This window comes from Equus przewalskii, chromosome 6 (genome assembly GCF_037783145.1).
Source record: "Equus przewalskii isolate Varuska chromosome 6, EquPr2, whole genome shotgun sequence".
Taxonomy (NCBI): Eukaryota; Metazoa; Chordata; class Mammalia; order Perissodactyla; family Equidae; genus Equus; species Equus przewalskii.
This window is the reverse complement of record NC_091836.1, coordinates 62,130,688-62,143,204: the sequence shown is the minus strand read 5'-3', so window position 1 is coordinate 62,143,204 and position 12,517 is coordinate 62,130,688. Positions and strand designations below refer to the sequence as shown.

The 12,517-nt window shown below is 40.7% G+C and overlaps 1 protein-coding gene and 1 long non-coding RNA gene across 5 annotated transcripts in view; one reads left to right on the top strand and one right to left on the bottom strand.

The window, feature by feature from the left end:
- Positions 1-5,382: 5,382 nt before the first annotated feature.
- LOC139083945 (uncharacterized) lies at positions 5,383-7,757 on the bottom strand. The gene is made up of 2 exons (XR_011541109.1): positions 7,566-7,757; positions 5,383-6,193 (listed from the first exon to the last, which is right to left on the bottom strand). It is a non-coding gene; the product is annotated as an uncharacterized lncRNA (long non-coding RNA).
- Positions 7,758-7,812: 55 nt separating this feature from the next.
- Positions 7,813-12,517, top strand: part of ANKRD42 (ankyrin repeat domain 42) — a 179,479-nt gene continuing 174,774 nt past the window's right edge. For 2 of the 4 annotated variants that reach the window (XM_070623976.1, XM_070623980.1), the window contains exons 1-2: positions 7,813-8,676; positions 12,024-12,187. In XM_070623976.1, the coding sequence (XP_070480077.1) occupies positions 8,619-8,676; positions 12,024-12,187 (222 nt within the window). In that variant the 5' untranslated portion in view covers positions 7,813-8,618. The remainder of the gene's footprint in view (positions 8,677-12,023; positions 12,188-12,517) is intronic. The other 2 variants (XM_070623978.1, XM_070623977.1) reach the window with 1 other exon arrangement.

Below are 12,517 nucleotides of genomic sequence, written 5' to 3'. Positions count from 1 at the left end.
CTTCCAGTTTGTATCTGTTTATTTCTTGAATGGCTTTAGAATGTGACTCTCTTTTCTGTCTTTCATTACTGTTCTTTAAAACATGAATGTGGCACCTGCTATGTGCCAGGCACTCTGAGATGTAAGATTAATCTATTGGAGGAGACAGGCATATAAAACAACGGAAGTCAGTTTGTTGAGCACTTACTATGTGGTAAGCATTGGCAAACTTTTTACGTATATTTTCTCTGGTACTTACAAATAATCCTCCATAGTAGATGGTATCCCCAGTTTACAGACGAAATTGAATCACACACTGAAAAAGTTGTGGAACAAGAATGTGAACCTGGCTTTGCTTCGTTTTATTCTATACTATTTCTGCAATTAAAAAAAAATACCCTAAGATAAATGCTAGGATAAACAGGCATACCAAACTACCTCGAGGCGGGTTAAAGTAGACTTTATAGAGGTGGTGATATTTGAGTCTTGGAAGGTAACTAGGAGTGGAGTCCACATTGGTGAGAAGGGTATCTATGGAGAATGAACCGCAAATGTAAAGGCTTGAAAACACTTCATGTGTTTTCAAAATTAATTTTTATATGGTTAAGACTCAGTTTACTTTGACTAGGAAGTTATGAAGAGTCTTCTTGGTGATGCTAAAGAATTTGTATTACACTGATGACCATGGGAGCCACTAGAAATGTTAAACAGAAGTGACACCCTATCTGCATCTGAGGTTTTTTTTCCCTTAAAGAATCAACTGAATAGAGATTATGAAATTCAATATAGAGGTCTAGTACGAAAACTGGTAAGTGTCCATGCAGTATGTAATAGTTGAACTTATGAATACATATGAACATGTCATGGAAGGAAGTGCTCGGGTCTGAATCCAAACGTGGAGGCAAAACTTCCTGTTATGCCTTTTTCTGGGGAGCCATCCATGGCTTTTATCAAACACTTAAGTATGTGACAAAGGGAGAGTGACACTCAAGCCTACAACATACCAAGAGTATCCATATAGAGGGAGAAGGTCAAGGACAAGTCCCTGGGGAACAAATATTTAAAGTCTGTAGGTGAGAAGGTGAGAAAGAAGCACTATTGAAGTTAAAATAGGAAAAAAAAAATGCGGAAAAAAGTGGTAAGATCGGAAATATTCCCTGAATATTTCCTAACTACTGACTGAAGAATAGTTGAGTGTGGGTGCCAAGGGCAATTGGAATGGGTCAGGTGGGTGAGAGGTGACAAACTAGTAAGTTACTCTAAGATTTAACTGGAAATTAAATTGTAGTTAGAATGAAACAAATAGAGATATCAGCATGTATGTTAAAAGCTCACTTAGAAAGTTGAAGATAGAGATGATTGATTGATCAGTGTCAGAGCTGGAAAGAGATCAACAGCAGAAGAGGAATTAGCTCTGGAATAGAAGAGGGACTACCTTACCTGAGATGGTCACAGGTATTTAGTTGAAATTGAGAGTTCAGTTCCTAGTTTTCTTTGAGCTAAGAGGCTAGATGTGGGGTAGTGATTTCGATGTGTGGCCTCCAACACTGGCTGTGCATTAGAATCACAGTGAATGTTAACACACTGCTTATCTCTGGAGAGTCTCATTTAGTAGATTCTCATTCAGGAACACCTCTCATACTTAAGAAGCCCCATGGTTGATTCTAATGAACAGTGAGATCTGATAACCGATCTAGAAATCAGCAACATTGAATTTTAGCCTCTGAAGATGGAAAAGTAATAGTATTACACTGGAAAGTGCAGCAAGGAAAGCTGAAGAAAGCTGCAGGGAAAATGGAACATTGCCCCTTGAATTAAGAGTCGAAATTTGTGAGAACAAATAAAAGAATGTTGTGTCATGTACTTCCTAAATCTAGAAATTTGTTTATGCCCTCTTTACCATGTCCTGATTTCAACATAACTTGCCTACTTAAAACTTCCAACTTTCATGTTCTGGAAAATACTACAAAGTGATCTGTAATTCAGCTAAAATTAAAATAAGCTTTGGGGAGAAAAATAAGGACCTAATTATATATGAAAAATTTAAAGATTCTCATGTAACAGCTTGTCCTAAAATAGAGAATTCTAGATTCTAGTTATATTTTCCCAGCTTTCTTTACAGCCTATTTAGCACCTAATAAATGCTTTGAGAGGTTTATACAAAATATTCAGGAAAATATAAGCAAGCATCTAACCATGTCTGCATGTAGAGATTAGCTGACTAAAGAGGAGATAATCTGGAGGTAGAAATGGAAAATCAGGCTATTGTCAAGAAAGGCCTGAACTTCTGTAAGAGTAGGAAGTTTTCTCCTAATCCTATATAGGGTCAGCTCCCCAAAATAATGGACACTTTGTTGGGCATGTAGGGAAGAGCAAGTTCAAGAATAAGGCAAAAAGTACCTGTGGGGTCCCCAGTGAGGGTTTGGAGGTACAACCCAAAGGAAGAGGAAGAATGCCTGGGAAGCATGAGAAGAGGGTATATACGCAGAAAAGAGTAAAGATGGTTACCAAAACTCACTTAATTCAACTTTTTGGTCCCACTCCCTCCTCCGAAACTAGATGTAAAGAGCTGACTTAGAGGGAATTAGGTGGACATCCTGATTTATCACCCCACTTTGGAACAACTGAGGTAGAGGTAGAGGGCTAGTCATTTTTACTAATTGGAACCATTAGCTTCCTACTTAGAATTCTAATTCTCTGGAATGCTTAGATGCCCAGCCACTTCAGTGTGTGTTCTGAAAGGTGTTTCACTTGAGAAACTTCCTTCAGTCAGTCCCTCACTTACCTTGAAATCCTGTGCAACCTGGTTTTTACATCTTGACTATTTCATTACAATTGCTCTCCTGAGTATTATCAATGACTCCCTGCCAAAACCAGTGTGCTTTCCTTAGCCTCGTAATCTCTCCTGGCCCGTGTACTCCTTAAAGGTATCTTCTTTTGCTTTATGTGACAGTGCATGTTTTCCTGTGCTTCTGTGTTTTTACTTAGGAAGAATTAAAAAAAATTTAAAAATAATACCAGAAGTACAGAAAATGATGTCTTGTTTTGCATCGTCTTTCTTGTTCTATAAAGTAACAAGTGAATGAACAATTTGGTGTAGATCCTCCCCAAACTCTGAAAAAAATTCTTTTACAAAGTAATTTTTAGGAATTAATTGAGATCACATATGTACTGTTTTGCCTGTTTTTTCATTTACTTTATCTTTCCATGTTGATTAATGCAATTAGATCTGCATTTCTACCACAGTGTAATACTTCACATTACGAATGTAGCATAACTTATTTTGCCATTCTTTCACTGATGGATATTCAAGTTTCTAATTATTCGTAATTACAATGTGTTGCAATGACTGTCCCAGTACATACATCTGAGCAAGTTATTCTGAAGATTTTACAACTGGATAACTGCTGGTTCAAGGGTAATGTCTATTTAGAATTTTGACAGATATTGCCAAATTGTCCTCCATGGGTCGCACCAATTTAGTCATTCACTGACAGAGTTTTCAGAGTGCTTTGTTTAGCCAACCTCTTCCAACATTCATTATCCATTATCTTTTAGTTTTTATGTGCAAACAGCAGTCTTCCTGAGTTTGAGTATCCTTTCTTTTGTTGATTTGCTTTTGGTATTTTCATCAGGTTTTCTGCTAGTTTTTTTATTGTTACTCTTTCTCACTGACTTAAATTTTTAGAAGATAATAAACATTAAATCTATCTCTGGTCTCAATTTCATGGTAACATGTCTTGTAGCCTTTTAAATGTTTATCTAGTAAATTTTTTTCTCTGTAGCCTCTGGGGCTTGTCTTGCTTAGGAAGGACTTCCTAAGGTTTATAAAACAAACTTTCTGTATTTTCTTCTAGTACTTTGTTAGTATCTTTAATTCTTTTGAAATTTTTGTATATGAAAATACTGAAGTCTATATTTCTCTATTTGAAATGTCACCTCTATAACAAACATATACATGTGGTTATTTCAGGCTTCTAGTTTGTTCCACTAATCTGTCTAGTTCTGTTCCAATACCACCCTGTTCTAAATACTCTAGCTTTATAGTTCTGATATGTATTTGGGTAAGTTCTCATTCTTTTTTTTCAAAAACGTTTTCGTTAACCTTGCACATTTATTCTTCCAGATAAACTTTAAAATCATCTTACCAATTTCTACTAAAAATTATATTAGAATTTTTACTTGAAATGCAACAAATTCAGTCTGAGGAGAATCATATCTTTATAATACTGAGCCTATTCATGCAGGGGCACAGCACATCTTTCCACTTACTTGGATCTTCTGTAACATCCATAAATGAAGTTTTATGGTTTTTTTAATGTCAGTTTTACTCATTTGATAGGTTTATTCCTAGACTATTTCACCATTGTTCCTAATGTGAACGAGATCTTCCAAAAATTGATTATATCTAGTTTATAGGAAATCTTAACTCTGTATGTTGAACTCTGTATGTTGCTGATAGCTTACCATCTTACTGAACACGTTATTCTAACATTTAATGACATTCTACAGTTGTCTTAGATTTTCCAGGTAAAGAATGCTATCATTTGTCTTAATTTCTTCCTTTCCAATTTCATACCTTATTTATCTTATTACTATTACTACAATGGGTCTAAAATTATCAGAACAATGCTGAATTACAGGAATGCTAGCAGATAACCTGGACCATGACATTAAATGTGCTATTTATTTCTGGTTGATACCCTTCATCCAGTTAGGTAAGCTTCCTTCTATTACTTGCTTAATGTGAATTTTATTTTCTTCTTTTTGAATCAGTAATAGATGCCAATTTTTCAAGTACTTTTTTAGTATCAATTAAGATCATATAGTTTTTATCCTTTAGCTATTAATGCAGGAAATTTTCATTGCTATATTGTCTAATGTTGACCCACCCTTGTACTGGTAGGATAAATCCAACTTGGTTCTCACATTATTCTTTAAATGTACTGCTGGCTTCATAGTTTCCTTAGGAATTTTTCATGTATGTTCATAAGTAAGAATGCACTACAAGTTTTTTTTCACTACCCTTGTTTAGATCTGTGAGGGTTATGCTACCTTCACAGTTGGGAAGAACTCCACTCTTCTCTATGCTTTGTTCCTGGTGACTTGTGTCAGGGATACATAGGGCATTCTTTTATGATAAGCAGTTTATTAAGGCTTCCTAACACTTGAGCCAATTTTTTGAAATTTATACTTTCCTAAGAAAATTGTCCACATCAATTTTCAAGATTATTAGTACAAGTTTACACTAAATTCACTTTTGATTTTCAAAGTCCCTCATACCTACAATGTTCCCTTTGTTTCCTCTCCTTTTCTTCCTCAGATTTGCTAAGTGTCTACTTATTGTTCTTTTTCAATACCAGCTACTATTATGATCGACTGATTTTATTTTCTATTTCATTATTTCTTTCTTTTTTTTTTGGTGAGGAAGATCAGCCCTGAACATCTGCTGCCAATCTTCTTCTGTTTGCTTGAGGAAGATTATCACTGAGCTAGCAGCTGTGGCAATCTTCCTCTCTTTTGTATGTGGGACACCGCCACAGCATGGCTTGATGAGCAGTGTGTAGGTCGGTGCCCAGGATCTAAACCTGCAAACCCTGGGCCACCAAAGTGGAGCAGGTGAACTTAACCACTATGCCAGCAGGCGGCCCCTCATTATTTCTGCTTTTTATTTTTAATTCCTTTTAACTCTATTTTGGGAGACTTTACTTTCTCTGCTTTTCTTTTTTTTTTCTTGAGGACGATTAGCCCTGAGCTAACATCTGCTGCCAATCCTCCTCTTTTTGCTGAGGCAGACTGGCCCTGAGCTAACATCTGTGACCATCTTCCTCTACTTTATATGTGGGACGCCTGCCACAGCATGGCTTCATAAGTGGTACACAGGTCTGCATCTGAGATTGGACCTGGCAAGTCCTGGGCTGCTGAAACAGGGCGTGCAAATTTAACTGCTACGCCACCGGGCTGGCCACTACTTTCTCTGCTTTTCTGTTATCTGTTTCCTTTTCTGATCTTTCCTGTCATTTTTGTATCCTTTAAGGATGTGCTGCCTCACTCCCTCAGTAAGTTTATCCACACAACATAGCAAAAATAAAACCTTTACCATTATTATATAAGTGGCTACAAACACTGTATTAATTTGGAGTCAGTCATAAGGGGTTCCAATTCCCCACCTCCTACTTATGTGATGTTGGCCAAATCTGAGCAGTTTCTTCATCTGTAAAAATAGAAATAACACAGATTAAGTTTGAAACAATTACAAATCATTTAGCATAGAAATTTGCCCATATCAATAACTCAATAGACGTCTGGTAAGACAAAAGGTCTCAGCTGCCCCATTTCTAAAGATGAGGAGATTGGGATGACTAATCCCAAATTCCCTTGCAACTGTGAAAAACTTTACTTCCAGCCTTTCAGTTCATCCACTAGACAATCAGCCGAACAACCCACCTACTCACCAGTTACTAAGCCCTTCCCTTGAACTAATTATTCTGGATGTTAGGAACACCAAGATGAATAATGATCCAGTCGCTACCTTCCAGGAGCTGAGAGTCCTTGTGGGGAAGGGGTGAGGATCAACTGTTAAATAGGTAATTATAATACAATGTGATAAGTGGTCTAATAAAGACTGTGAATTCAGAGACTGAGTAGTATGTGTAGCAAAAGCAGATTTACGTTGGAAACCTAATTCAAGTACTTACTACTTACTAGCTGTGTATCCTCAGACAATTAACTTGGGTGCTTTATTTCTCTAACTGTAAAAAGGAATGGTAATACTATCTTGGGTAGGTTATATTAAGGATTAAATAAGAAAACTAATATAAAGCACTACCGGACTCATCATATGAACTCCCCATGGCAGTTATCATTAATATTACAAGATGCTATGGAAATGAAAAGAAAAGCAATTTACTCTATTTCAAGAGAAGAAAGGTAGGGTCAGGACAATTTCCCAAATATGTTCACAGAAGAAAAACCTGTAGAAAGGCAATAAGGATAGAAAAAAACAGGATGAGAGAAGAATCAAGGTGGGTGATGCCCTTGAAGGACAGAGAATGCTAATTTCTGTATTCCCAACTTCCAGCACAAAACCTGACCCATATATTTGCGAAAAATAGTGAATGGAAGGAGGCACGTTAACCTATAGGGTGGGAGAAAAAGACTTGGGCCAAACTGTTGAAAGCAAACATTTTACAGTGAACAGAACTTTGAATTTGGAGTCAGGAGACGTGGAACAGTCTTTCGACTAAGGACCTGTGTTTTTATACTGGTTCTATTAACTTACCCGCTCTTTGGCCTTAGCAAATTACTGACAGCTTGAATCTCCTCACCTGTGAAATGGGGCTAGCACCTACCTTACAAAATTACTGTGAGAATTAAGAACCAAGCGACTATCAAAAGGCTCGGCACTAGCAAGCACTCAATGATAGCGGCTGCAGCTGCCACCTTCTCCTTGAGGTCTTTTTCTGTAATTGTGAAATGCTGGTAAGAACAGATGTTCCCCAATGCTCCAGCCGGCACTGAAAAGCTACACTAGGTTTGCCAAGGACGAAAGGCCCCGCCCGGCCCGCGCCACACAGGTCACCTACGCAGACTGCAGTCCTGGAGCCACCACGTGCGTCGCTGAGCCACGGAGGGCAAGACCGATGCCACGCCGTTACAGAGACAGGCCCCAGCCAGGTGGGGCGAGAGACCCAGGGGAAGTCCCCCGAAACCCGGCCCGCACCGCCAGCCGATTCCTCTAGAGGCGAAGCCTTGGAAAGGGTGACGGCAGGGAAGCCGGAAGTGACGCACAGTCGCGAGGAACTGGAAATGACCGCAGCACGCCGGATGTTTACTTGTTTCCAAGGCGACGGCTCCTCCACCACTCCAACCAGGTGGCCCGAGTCGGGACGCTGGAAAGCGACTCGGAGGAGAGGGCCCCCGCCGACGGCGGTTGCCGCCACAGCGACTCGGGGGGAGCAGCGGCCGAAGACGGCGGCCGCCGCATTAGCCGTGGCGTGTGGAGGATAAACGGCCAACACGGCCATCGCGGCGGCCCGCCGGGGGAGAGGGTTAGCGAGGACTGGGAAAGAAGCCGGGAAGACGGCGACCACCGCTGCAGGGGCTCCCCGGGAAGAGGGAGCGAAGACGTCGGCTTCTCCCGCCGTGACTCGAGGAGGGTCAGCGAGGGCCTGGGCCACCGCCGCAGTGTCTCTCGGGAGGGGGTCAGGGGAGATGGTGGCCACCGTCCCGGCCCCTCTTGCGAGAGAGTACGGGGAGACCGCAACGACGGGAATTTAAGTGAAGTCGGCGGCCCCCGCGTCGGTGGCTCTGTGGAGCGAGGGAGTGTTGTTGGCGGCCCCAGCCTCAGTAGTTCCTGGGAGGGAGTAAGTGAAGACCGCGGCTACGCGGCCAGCGACTCCTCCGGGGTGAGTGGCGGCGAAGACGCCAGCCGCCGCCTCTGTGGCTTCTGGGAGAGAGACAGTGAAGACGAAGGTTTCCGCTGCAGGGGCTCCTGCGAGAGAGCCCGGGTGCGCGGCGGCCCCGGTCCTGGCGACGACGACGAAGACGGCCCCCGCAGTGGCTCGTGGGTGACAGCCAGTGAAGACCGCCGCAGCAGCAGGGGCCTGGACTCAACCCCTCTCCGGAGGGAGCGCAGCATGCCCGGGGTGCCGGGTTCGGGCCCTTCCACCTCTTCTGCGGAGACTGCAACCCCCGGTGAGTCGGACTGCTTCGCCGGCCCTTGCCTGTGCCACCCTCCTTTCCTCATTTCATCCCACCTCAACCTTAGCCTTTTCTGGCACTTCCCTTTCTCGGCTATCACTCCTCATTTCCCCTAATTGACCTTTTTTCAGTGGGCCCCACAGCTGTGCACCTGTCCCCCATCCTCCCTCATTTCAGCTTTCCTCCCTTTCTTGCCATCTGCATCATGCCTGAGACTTCTTGCCCGGATTGACATCAATTCTTGTTAAATCTTATGGGTCCTTTGAAGTTCTTCCTTGGCTTCTCTGCAGCATTGGACCCTGTGGAGATGACATTAGACCTAGTTTTCTTCCTTCCATTTCATTGACTCTCCTTTTCCTTTGCTGACTTATCTTTTATCTTCTCCTTAAATGTTGCTTTTTTCCCCTGGACAGTGCCATCACTGGTGCTTTTTTCTTGTGATGTACTATCACTTCAACCCTACTGAGGACCCCCAAGTCTTATGTTATTCATACAATCATCCAGTAATATTTATTGAGTGCCTATTATGTGCTGTGTCTTAAAGATATATCAGTAAAGAAGACAGGCATATTCCTGACGTTCTAGTGGGGAAGATAAATACTGAACCAATAACGACTAGTGTGATGAATATTATAAAGAAGAGTAGAGCGCCATTGGCTCCAGTGTGGGGTGAGAACAGGTTTCAGAAAAAGCTACCTAGTACCAAGACACACCTAACACTGAGACTGAACTCCAGATCTCTCCTCTGAGCTGCAGACTCATATGTACAACTCCCTTCTGGAACTCTTCCTTGGGTACCTCAAGATCACCATGTCCAAAACCTAATTTTGTATTCATATGCCCTCTCCTTAAAGTGTTCACTGTCTCAATGTCACCACACCACTCAGGTAACTAAGCCAGACTCCTTGGAGCTATCCCATTACCCTTCCCTTATTTCCACTTGCTATATCCATCCAAGTTCACTTCATCTTATTTCCATAATATTTGTTGAATCTCTTTCCTTTTCTATTTCTACTACCACTCTCTTAGTTGAGGGTCTCAAGCTTTCTGGTGGTAGACTTCTTACATGGTCTTCCTGAGTCTCTAGTCTTGCCTTTTTGCTGCCCAGTCAATGAATTCCCCCTACCACAATCAGCCATATCAACTCAGCATTACAAATCTGATCATTCTTTTTCAAATCCCATGACTTCTCATGCTCTGCTCAAGTCCAACAAGTTCCACCATAGCCTGTCTCTTGTCTAATTCTAGCTCTTTTCCTTCCACTTTATGCTTCAGCAATAGGTTAGGGTTTTTTGTGGTTTCTTCGCCGCACTTACTGTTCATGCTGTCTAGGATGCCTTTCCCTGCTCCCATTTTACCTGGGAAACTCCTGCTAATCCTTAAGATTTATCTTAGATGTTATCTTCCCCAGGAATCCTTTTCTGTTCCCCTTCCTTCTTACCCTTGCGAGCTAGAAGTCTTCTGTTCTTCCATAAGTTCTTAAGAATGTTTCTGTCATTGCTTTTATCTCATTATTTTCTAATTTGTATTTGTATCTCTGGGAATTCCTTGAGGATAGAGGCCATGTCTTCTTCATCTTTTTATCCTCATTGTAGACACCAAATTAATGTTGAGTGGATGGATAGGTGGATGATTGAATGAATTTGGATGCAATGTGGTGTGAAAAAAGGCCAGAAAATTAGATGGAGCTAAACTATGAGAGAACAGAGCTTGTCTTACTGAGGGTTTGGGCTTTGTTCTCTAGACTAGCAGTGGATAACCAGAAGCAGTTTGGAGTAGAGGCATAATCAGGATAGTGTCTGTCTACAGTGGATTAGCGTGGTAGAACATCATCTATAGATATTGCTGTACTAGTTTAAAGGAGAAGAATGAAGGTCTGACCTAGGAGATTAATTAACATCATTAAACATTTATTAAGTGGTTTGGGGTATTTTTTGTGCCTTCTTTGTTCCCTTCCTTATATGCATATATCTTAATTGTTCTTCAAGGCCTTGCTGAAATGTTTCCTCCTCCCCCTTCTTAATTTTACCTGTACTCTCTTAGGACTTAGAACTCTTAGGACTCTCTTAGTTACTGTCAGGTTTTTGATTTCATTGAATTTATCCAAATGGATTTTAAAGTGTTGGTGGAAAGAAAATATATTACATCCATGTCTATCTTCCATTATGTTGTCACAGTACCTGCCACATGATAGATGTGCAGAAAGGATTTTTGAGTAAAATGTGTAGCATTTTGCTAAGGGTTGTGTAAGATATGATTCCAGAGTAAGATTTGATTCCAGCCTTTAAGAAATTAACATTCAAATTGTGGAGAGAGGACATATACATAGATAAATAGGAATATGAGGTTGCATAGATTATCTGCCAGAAGTGTTTGTATGTTGTTTTCAAAAACAATTTTGAGGTCAGGAATCATGCCTGTTTATTTTGTTTAGGAAATGCTTTGATTGAACTCTGCTTCCTCCTCCAGCAGCTGTCTCTTCATACTTAGATACCTTTATTTCTTCTGGTTCACAATGCACATTAAAATATTTCACAGTACGGTACACCTGACAATGCAGTCTTGATGTTTGGAACTTAAATTATTTTAGACACTAGAGTGTATGAAGTAAACATTGTGACCTGCCATCCCTTTCTTAGTGTAGGACATATGAGAAAGATAAGAAAAATATTGATAAAATATACGGTATCTGCCCATGTGAGATAAGGGTCTAGTAAAGTCTTTTTCACTGGGGAGTAGGTCTTTTTTACCGAGAATGCACTGGGCATATTTCAAGATGATAACTTTTCCCTGCCCCCTCCCAAAGACAGGTGATTTTTCTTGGCTTTTCACAGTGATATCCTGGTGGCGTTCTGAAGATAAAATCTATGAAAATGTGAGGGCCTCCTAAGACTGGCCTCAAGGAGTTGCTCAGTCTTAGGCTACCACATACCTAGCCCCTAGCAATTTGTCAAAATTGCCATTTAAGTTCTTCTAGTAGTTTATACCTCCAGTGGCTGCTGCTTCACATAAACTGAACTTGACTGTGTTTCTGTGTTTGCCTGTTTCTCCAGATTCAGGGTGACACTTTACCCTGAGATAGATGTCAGTTCTCTGATCAGTCCAAGAAAAGTCATTGATTTTCAGTTTGTTCAGCTTTTTTCCTGTATATGCAGGAATGATAACCTCTGTGCTCTTTTCATGTTAGAGCTGAGATGGAAGTCTGATTAAGATGTTAATCACAAACATCTTTGTAGTAAATTATTTGGAAAGCCAAAGTCATTTTCTGCTCTCTATTGAATCATTGCTTTAGTTATTTTTTAGTTTTGTAATATATTTTAAGCAATTTGATTTTTCAATAGGTGTGAGGAAGAAGGTGCATTTTGGTAGCATACATGATGCAATACGAGCGGGAGATGTAAAGCGGCTTTCAGAAATAGTGGAACGTGGAGCCAGCATTAATGAAGTTGACATTCTCCATAAATTTACCCCTTTACATTGGGCAGCCCATTCTGGAAGTTTGGAGGTAAGAAGCTATATACGTTGTTAAACTGAGGTAAGTTTACAGCTGTAAGTAATTTTGTAAATTTAGCAGACAGAACTGAGCTGTTATGCTAGGCACTGCAAATATTTTTCGTTTCAATTCAGTCTAATATTTGGGTGTTCTGATTACTATGGCTGTGTAACAAGTTATCCCAAAACTTAATGGCATAAAATAACCATTTATTTATGCTCAGGAGTGAACCAGGAATTTGCTTCCCAGGGACAGCTTGTCTCTGCTCCATGATGTCTGGGGCTTCAGCTAGAAGATTCAAAAGCTGGGGCTGGAATCTTCTGCAGGCTTGTTCATCAGATT